Source organism: Maylandia zebra, linkage group LG6 (assembly GCF_041146795.1).
Source record: "Maylandia zebra isolate NMK-2024a linkage group LG6, Mzebra_GT3a, whole genome shotgun sequence".
NCBI lineage: Eukaryota > Metazoa > Chordata > Actinopteri > Cichliformes > Cichlidae > Maylandia > Maylandia zebra.
Window position 1 is genome coordinate 44,793,021 of NC_135172.1, and position 9,481 is coordinate 44,802,501.

General features: G+C 46.3%; 1 protein-coding gene across 5 annotated transcripts in view; it reads left to right on the forward strand.

Annotated features, from left to right (window-relative positions):
- LOC101472726 (echinoderm microtubule-associated protein-like 6) overlaps nt 1-9,339 on the forward strand; it is a 42,292-nt gene extending 32,953 nt beyond the window's left edge. For 4 of the 5 annotated variants that reach the window (XM_076885317.1, XM_076885318.1, XM_076885319.1 and 1 more), the window contains 11 exons: nt 586-759; nt 1,058-1,266; nt 1,348-1,505; nt 4,714-4,828; nt 4,917-5,105; nt 5,182-5,354; nt 5,433-5,595; nt 5,752-5,855; nt 7,625-7,778; nt 7,856-7,956; nt 8,808-9,338. In XM_076885317.1, coding sequence (XP_076741432.1) covers nt 586-759; nt 1,058-1,266; nt 1,348-1,505; nt 4,714-4,828; nt 4,917-5,105; nt 5,182-5,354; nt 5,433-5,595; nt 5,752-5,855; nt 7,625-7,778; nt 7,856-7,956; nt 8,808-8,832 — 1,565 coding nt within the window. In that variant the 3' untranslated portion in view covers nt 8,833-9,338. Of the gene's footprint in view, nt 1-585; nt 760-1,057; nt 1,267-1,347; nt 1,506-4,713; nt 4,829-4,916; nt 5,106-5,181; nt 5,355-5,432; nt 5,596-5,751; nt 5,856-7,624; nt 7,779-7,855; nt 7,957-8,807 lie in introns of all 5 variants that reach the window. The other variant, XM_076885320.1, reaches the window with a different exon arrangement.
- The last annotated feature ends 142 nt before the right edge of the window (nt 9,340-9,481 follow it).

Consider the following 9,481-nt stretch of genomic DNA (forward strand, 5'->3'; position numbering starts at 1 on the left):
TCTTCCTCTCTGGTCTTCTGAGGTTTCCTCTGCCGAGCTGAGGTGGTCCGGGACCTCGGGAGCGAACCGGTCATGTGATCATGACTGAAAGTGTTAATAAAGAGATGGTCGTTTGAAAGAAGCCATTTTGAATTTCCACACTCTGAATGGCGCTGCTCCGTGACCCAGCATGCGAACTCAGGCGCTGGAAGTACCCAAAGATCCTGAATGGGATAAGGTCTATTCATCCATCCAAGTTCGTTCCACGACACTGCGTCTCCATTTCACAGCTCCCATAACTCCCTCAGGTCCTTCATCCTTTTCTTCTTGGCCTCTTTACCATCCTTCATTCCTTGGCTCGTTTCCTTTCATTGCCCCACTTCCTGCTAAATCTGTTCCTTTGTTTGTCGATGCTGTAGATCTGAGGTTCCCTTTTTCTCCTGTTCCTTGAAGAATGCTGAGGAGCTCAGCTGTAGATCCCACATGTTGTTTGGTGTTTCAGTCCTGTGGTCCACAGGTCCTTGGATGTTCAGGTCCTGGTACTTCCTACCTCGGTTCTGTGGTTGTGAAGTTGTGTGGTTTCTACGGTTTGGTCTCTCCTCGCAGGCCTCGCCCCGTCCATCCACGTGTGGGACGCCATGACCAAGCAGACACTGTCCATCCTGCGGTGTTCGCACGCTAAAGGCGTCGGCTACGTTAACTTCAGCGCTACAGGGAAGCTGCTGCTGTCTGTGGGGGTGGAGCCTGAACACACCATCACAGTGTGGAGGTGGCAGGAAGGTACCCAACATCTTTCATCAGATGAACGATTGTGAGATGCTCTCAGCTTCTGACTGCTGGCAGTTTGTTGGAAGGAGTAAGAGATTAGCTCTTGGTGCTCTGACACTATCGAGGGTTACACAGGTAACACTGTTCCTGATCCCCACGATTACCTAATGACTCGAGGTTCAGGATTAAGGTTGTTATCAATGATGCCTCGGGGGGGAAACATTATTGTTTGGACCATCTGTTCCACACCAAACAAGACAAAGTATGTGACATAGATGGGACGATCTTTGACCTCTTACCTGTCCGTCAGGCACCAAGGTGACGAGTAAGGGCGGCCACACTGAGCGGATCTTCGTGGTGGAGTTCCGGCCGGACTCTGACACCCAGTTCGTGTCGGTGGGAATCAAACACATCAAGTTCTGGACTCTGGTTGGAGGTTCGCTCATGTACAAGAAAGGTGTGATCGGCTCAGTGGAGGACGGCCGCATGCAGACCATGTTGTCTGTTGCGTTCGGCGCCGTAAGAAACGCTGACGTTGCTTTTGTATGTAACGCTCTGGTGTTTGCGGACTTGTGGTAAATCGCTGTTTGTCTCACTCAGAACAACCTGACATTCACTGGCGCCATCAACGGAGACGTGTACGTGTGGCGGGAGCATTTCCTGGTGCGCGTGGTGGCAAAGGCACACAGCGGTCCCGTCTTCACCATGTACACCACTCTGAGGGACGGCCTTATTGTTACTGGGGGGAAGGAGCGACCGTGAGTCTGCAGTTCCTGAAGATGCTGACCTACCACCTGCTTTTGGTGTTAATACAAAAAAATGGTCCCAGATTCAACCAGTCATTTAAAGTTTGCATTATTAGGGGTGTGGCCTCTTTCAATTACATGTGGATAGTGACACAGGTAGTTGTAGCTCCTAGCTGTCTGCTAGGCTTCACCTGAACTGGACCTCTGGACCGTGTTTGTGCTGTTGGAGCTTTTTTACTAACAGACGGTCCAAGAAGGCGGAGCTCCAGGTTTGGTGCGCAGTGATTGATTGGACATTGCTAATCTTTGTCTGACTGATGCTTTCATATAGTCTGTGGTAACAAAAGTCGCTAGCATTAGCTCATAATAAAATCCATGCTCTAAACGATGGCTTCCGGAATCAGTGGGTGATGCCTAGAGATGGCACAATACCAATTTTTTATGTCCGATACCGATATCATAAATTTGGATATCTGCCGATACCGATATGAATCCGATATAGTGTTTTTTAATCAACAAAACTGTTTTTTAAATATCTTGCTGCATTTTGTATAAGTTCATACTCAAGTTTAAAACAACAACAACACTAAAGCTATTCTGTTATACCTGTATGCAAAAAAAAAAATTTCATAGTTCAGCAATACTGATCAATCTAATAAACTTAAACCTACACCATCCTCCCTATTCTGGTATTTTAAAGAGTACTTAGTGTAAATATTAAGCAACCTAACTAATAGGGTTCCAACTCCCAGCAACAACAAAAATAAATAAATAAAAAATAGGGAACCACCCCTCACGCGCCACCTCATGATGCTTAATCGACGTAATCAACCTTAATTTGATGCAGTGTGAAAAAAAATGCACAGAAATCAATTATTTTTCAAGAAATATTAAATAGATTCAACATCTTTCTTCAACAAAATTGCAGACTGCACAGATGGTACCTTCCCAAAGGAAAAAGTACTATAGCTTACTAGGGTATATTAGACTTAATAGTTACTATATACAGTAATGGACTTCTATACATTTTACATCAGATTAAAACTTTGGGTGTCAGATAATTATTTATTAAAAGCTCGACATTTTAAATGAGAATAAGAAAGAAAAGTATGTCTTTGTGCCCCCTTTTCCCTGTTAATGCCCTATCGGCCCCCCTGGCTAAACTTTGCTAGATCCGCCCCTGCACAGTTACCAGCGTCAGCTACGTAGAAAAAGATCCTCGAGTAGAAAGTAATATTAAATAAATTCTAACAACAGCTGATCAAGCTTAAACGTGCTGCTGTTGTTCAGCCGCTGGTTTCCTCTTTCTGGTGCAAAGTGGGCCAAAAACAAACAAGAGAGATGATCAGCTGATCATTAAGCAGTTTCATGATTGAAGCAGCAGCAAGAAGAGGCAGTCGCTCCATATATCGTTTGTTAAGCTTAACGCAGGAATGCTTTACAAACATTCAGAGATGGACTTACACACTTGCTTTACTTCTCTCGGGGATAACTTTGTCGGAGATGAAATGCCAGGTTGCTAGCGAAGCTCCACATGCTATCCAGACCACCGACAGGTCCCGCATGCCACAGCCGCTCTATCACGTGATGCATACTGCTCCGACGTGCTAACGTTCTGAGGCGAGTTACGGCGTGTTGCAAGTTTTGTGAGGTGCTTTCGTGATATTTAATGGATCGGATTACATTTTTTATTTTTCTCCGATATCCGATCCAGTAATTTAGGTCAGTATCGGACCGATACCGATACGTAATATCGGATCGGTCCATCTCTAGTGACGCCACAGTGGGTGATGCCACAGTGGCTCTATAAACCAGTGTTTCCACACCTTTTGGAGCACCGCTCATATGAAAAATCACACAGCACACCACCAAACAAAAAGCATATTGATCATTTTCCCCCGAGCACTGAGCTTGGCTCAGTTTGTCCCCAGTTTACGTCTGGACTTCTTTAAGTTGCTTGAAGACGTTTCACCTCTCATCCGAGAAGCTTCTTCAGTTCTAAGGTCAAATGGTGACCTCCCCAGACGCCTTAACGCCCACTCACATCCTGGGCCATCTGACCTCAGGGATTCGCATGATAGGGTGGGGCCAGGTTTCACAGTGAGCTCACCCGAAACTCTGGCTGATTGGGACACAAACCCACTTTCACACCTTGGCTCAGGTGATTAGAGGATCATCAGGGGGTCCTTTTGTCCCTCTGTGGGGGGAAACTCCCACTAGGTTTATAATAATAATAATAATGGATTGGATTTATACAGCGCTTTTCAAGGCACCCAAAGCGCTTTACAATACCACTATTCATTCACTCTCACATTCACACACTGGTGGAGGCAGCTACAGTTGTAGCCACAGCTGCCCTGGGGCAGACTGACAGAAGCCAGGCTGCCATATCGCGCCATCGGCCCCTCTGGCCAACACCAGTAGGCGGTAGGGTAAAGTGTCTTGCCCAAGGACACAACAACCAGGACAGAGAGCCCGGGGATCGAACCGGCGACCTTCCAGTTACAGATACGCTTCCCAACCCCCTGAGCCACGGTCGCCCCAATCGTCCTATATCTGGGACTCTCCACCATTTGACCTTAGAACTGAAGAAGCTTCTCGGATGAGAGGTGAAACGTCTTCAAGCAACTCAAAGAAGTCCAGACGCTTTCTTTGCAAGCTCCTTTGACTACGATGACCTGGATGACTGAGAACCTTCACAGACATACGTCCCCAGTTTACCTTTTTTGCTTTCTTCTGACCCATCTCATGCTCTGGCCTTCATCTGGGTCGGAGTTTTCTCCAGGACCAGGTCAGACTGACTGCTGTTTCTGTTCAAATATTTATCTATTGCTATTATGCGCTGCATTGTCTCACAGCGTGAGGATTATGTAATTTCTTCTTCGACTTCTTCTGTTTTACTGGCAGTTGGAGACCCATTGAATTAGAGCAGGTAGTTGTACTGCCCTCTAGTGGAAGAGAATGCCATTGTTCTGCCCGTTACTCACGCCGGTCATTTAGAGTACTAATCAGGTGGAATCAGATAATCTGCCGCACCACAGTGGTTGGGAAACACGGCTATAAACCGTGTGGACCGGCCACAAGCATGGCTAAAGGTTAAAGGTTACACCAGGTGAAGATGAGGGTTCAGACAGATCCATTTTAGGGATGTACCCTTCTTCTGGATTCCTTTGATGTATATAAAAAACATGAAATCCCGCTGTCTGCTGCTGTTCATCAGGACCAAAGAGGGTGGTGCTGTGAAGCTTTGGGACCAGGAGATGAAGCGCTGCCGAGCTTTTCAGCTGGAGACCGGCCAACCGGTGGAGAGCGTCCGATCTGTCTGCAGAGGAAAGGTGTGAAGAACACACAGTGGAAGGTCCGTGGTGCTTGATGTTATTGTGATTCCAGTGACAGGAAGAGTAACCTCCAACTCTCTGACAGGGTAAAATCCTGGTGGGAACCAAGGATGGGGAGATCATAGAGGTTGGAGAAAAGAACGCTGCCTCCAACACCATGATCAACGGACACACTCAGGGAGGGATCTGGGGTTTGACAAGTCACCCTTTCAAAGACGTCTTCATCTCCGCCAGCGATGACGGGACCATCCGAATATGGGACCTGGCTGATAAGGTACGGGGTTGAACTGTGGTGTGCTGCCGACCTCACCTGGTACGGTGTATTCCTTTAATCCTGCTTTCTGTCTTAGAAACTCCTGAACAAGGTGAGTTTGGGCCATCCTGCCAAGTGCACGTCCTACAGTCCCAACGGAGAAATGGTTTCCATTGGCATGGAGAACGGGGAGTTCATCGTCCTGCTGGTCAACTCGCTCACCGTCTGGGGCAAGAAGAGAGACCGCAGCGTGGCCATCCAGGATATTCGGTGGGTTTGAACATTAGCACGAACAGGAGCCTCTAACAGTTCTGGGACTAACTTCAGTTTCTGGATTTCTTTGTTCAGGTTCAGTCCAGATAACCGGTTCTTGGCGGTGGGCTCAGTTGAAAGCGCTGTGGATTTCTACGACCTCTCTCTCGGGCCATCGCTTAATCGGATTGGTTACTGCAAGGACATTCCCGGGTGTGTCATCCAGATCGACTTCTCTGCTGACAGCAGACACATCCAGGTACTTTCACTTCCTTCTTAAATAAAGGTTAAAGGTTAAGAAGACACGTGCTGAGTTATGACACATGGGTCTGTTGTTGTGACCTCTGACCTTTTCCTTGTGGGTCAGAGCTCTGTCAGGTGAGAGCTGGTTTTCAATGTCTTGATTTATTCACAGGTGTCCACAAGCACCTACACCTGGCAGGTGCACGAAGTTCCCTCAGGGAAGGTGATCACGGATCAGCCCATCCTAGACAGGATCACCTGGGCAACCTGGACCAGGTGAGGCAGAAAAGTTGATTTGCTGTGCTTAATGTTAGCTAACGTTAGTGTTAGTGGGAATGCCTCAGACCATGTATGGGTCTCAAACTCCTCGAGGGGCGGTGTCCTGAAACTATTCCATGTGTCCCTGCTGCATCACACCTGAATACAATTAGTGGGTGATTAGCAAGGCTCTATAGAACTTGACTGCATGCTGAGGTGGTGACCCCTAACCCTACCTACTCGAGTAAGTGTTTGGAAAAATTTACTTTTATTGCACTGTGTTCATTCAGTCATGAGCTGCTGTAACAGTAGGGCTGCCACGATTAGTCGACTAGTCACGATTACGTCGACTATCAAAATCGTCGACGACTGATTTAATAGTCGACGTGTCGTTTGAAGCTTTGTAAGATCACAAAAGACGCAGGAATAAGTAGCAGGATTTAAGAGTGTAATAACGGACTGAAACAGAAGATGGCAGCACTGCATGTACAAGGATGCCAGCTGCCGTTAAACCCCGAAGAAGAAGAAGCTGTGTCCCAGAATTCATAGCGCAGCCGAGCTCAGTTTCCAACAATGGCAGCAGCTAGTTAGTTTTAATATTACTCTTATTATTCTTTCTGGATCACAAAATAAACGTTTAACATATTTTCAGGCGAGAATGTAGCTGTGTAAACCTCAAATATCTGCTCAGTTTATCAAGACACCGCATATTTTCAAAAGCGCTCCGACGTTTTCGGAGACGTCTGTTACCCACTAGCTCGATAGCTAGCCGGGGGCTAGGCTCACTAGCGCCGTGAGAACACCGGACTCCCGGCAAATTGTTTTCAAACCCACCGCCGTCTTTCGCTACTCAGGTTAAACATGATATATAAGTCACTTAGATAACTTAAACATGTTATTGTTTGGCTTTTTTCAGTATTTTATTTGTTCCTGAGTAAATCTGTTTGGCTGAGATTAAAGTTTTTACACAGCTGAATAAACGTCAAGCAGACAGCTGATTATCAGAAGTGTGAGATGCTGGAGAATTTACTCCGGTGTCCTGTTATATTTTAGATAGCAAGGAGTTTATTAAACTTCACCGAAACAATCTGCAGATTTCATTAAAATTTAATAAACTATCATCTTGTCTTTATTTTTAGTTAGCACAGACCTTAAACACTTAAAGCTGTAAGCTAATGATAGTTATATAAGAGCAGATGCTGCTGGTGCAATAAGCTGTAGTTTTACATCCAATGGATGATGATCCGATTAGTCGACTATCAAAATAATGGATTGTGGCAGCCCTATGTAACATGAATCAAGAATTACCGCCTCAGCATGCAGTCTGGTCCTATTCTCTCGCTAATGACCTGCTAACTGTATTCAGGTTGGAGCAGGGACACATGAAACAGTTTCAGGACAGCGGCCCTCGAGGACTGGAGTTTGAGCCCCCTGCTTTATGGGATGCAGAGGAATCAGGGCCCTCTCTAATCCAAGAAACAAAACGATAAGATGGGGCTGTCCTTGGTGGTGGTGGGGTTCCCTCATGCCGGGCCTTTGTTAGGGAAGTAAACAAGTTCAGAGGTTTGGGACCCAGCTGCAGAGCACTAATCCTCCAGCCCTGGGTCGCCATGGAGTCCTGAACTAAAAACAGGAAGCACGGATTCAAATTGGGATGGGTTCAGGAAGATCTGGAGGAACTTTTCATGAATAAAAAACAGGAACTAGTTCCAGAAGCGTTGCCACCTTCCTGAGCTCATTTAAGGTGTGACCGACCTGACGGAGGCGTTTCTGTTCGGTTTTCGTAGCATCGTGGGGGACGAGGTTGTCGGCATTTGGCCTCGTAACGCCGAGAAGGCCGACGTTAACTGTGCCTGCGTTTCTCACGCTGGAGTCAACATGGTGACCGGAGACGACTTCGGCCTCATCAAGCTCTTCGACTTCCCCTGCGCCGAAAAATTTGTAAGTGAGCTCCGAAAATGAGAAATCACTGAAAGGTTCAGCTCACACTGAGCGCCACCTTCTGTCTTTATTTCCAGGCGAAGCACAAGCGTTACTTTGGCCACTCGGCTCACGTGACCAACATCCGCTTCTCCTGCGATGATAAATATGTGATCAGCGCTGGCGGCAGCGACTGCAGGTGAGACCTGAATTACACCAAATCTTTGAGTGAAACCAGCCAAACGTGGGCAGAAAACTGACTGCAGAGCAGCTCAGACAGTAAACTCATGCTTTGCTTGTTTGTTTGTTTTTTTTACTTGATCTAAATGAGACGTTTTAGGACCCCTGAGACAAAATTCTAATATTTCACAGAGAAAAAGATTCAGGACCTTCAGGATGTATGTTTTCAGTTCAATTTTATTCATACAGCACCAAATCACAACAGCAGTTGGCTCAAGGTTCTTTACATTGTAAGGTAGATTGTACAATAATAGATACAGAGAAAACCCAACAATCATATGACCCCCTATGAACAAGCACTTTGGCGACAGTGGGAAGGAAAAACTCCCTTTTAACAGGAAGAAACCTCCAGCAGAACCAGGCTCAGGGAGGGGCGGGGCGGGGCGGGTGATTGGTGAGAGAAGGAAGACAGGATAAAGTCATGCTGTGGAAGAGAGACAGATTAATAACAGGTATGATTCAATGCAGAGAGGTCTGTAACACATAGTGAGTGAAGAAGAAACACCCAGTGCATCATGGGAATCCCCGGCAGCCTACGTCTATTGCAGCATAACTAAGGGAGGATTCAGGGTCACCTGGTCCAGCCCTAACTATATGCTTTAGCAAAAAGGAAAGTTTGAATCTTAAAAGTAGAGATAGTGTCTCCTGAATCCAGACTGTGATGAGCTCTGAAACCTGACTGAAACTCTTCCAATAAGCCATTCGTCTGCAGATGGTCTGCTTGCTGTTTCACACTCCTACTCTGAAAGGAAGGTTGGAGACTGGCTGGTTGTTACTGATTGCTGTCTGTCTCTCGTCTCCTCTCTGCAGCCTGTTTGTGTGGAAGTGTCAGTGAGGTCCCTGCAGTCCTGTTGGGTTCACAAGAGTCTCCTCCTCTTCTCCTCTGATGCTGCTCCCCCGACTCCTCGGTTTGAACTCTGACCCGAGTTCACCTCTTGCTGTACAGTTAATGTGAGGACGTGTTTCCTGCTGTTGTGGCGTGTTGCTGTGACCTGTGGACGGCGTGTAGCTGTGTCGTGTAGCTGTGTCTGGTTTGTCGGGATGTGCCTTTCTCACAAACTCTGACCAAACATTTGATACAACTTTATTTATAACGGTGGTGCTATCAGACTGTCGTGGTGTCCTGTCAGAAGATGATGATGATGAAGATAAAAAAGAGGAAAATGGATCTGTGTTTGATCCTAGTTATTAAAAAGGGAAAAAGTAGAAAACAGTTTGTATGGAACTTTATTTAAAAAGTAAAAGAATTCTACCTCAAAACAGAACAAATAGAAATGAAGAAAATGTATTTATTAAGGTAGAAAATAAATATTTACATCCACACGGTGGCGCTGTCTTCTCTCTGCTGTTTGTCTGATAATAAAAAAACACTTTTCTTGGAACCCCACACAGAGGGATCAAAGGTCATCAGGACCTGTCAGGACTCTTGCTGCACCATTTTGGATTAGCTGAAGGCTTTCAGGGAGTTTTTAGGACTTCCTGAT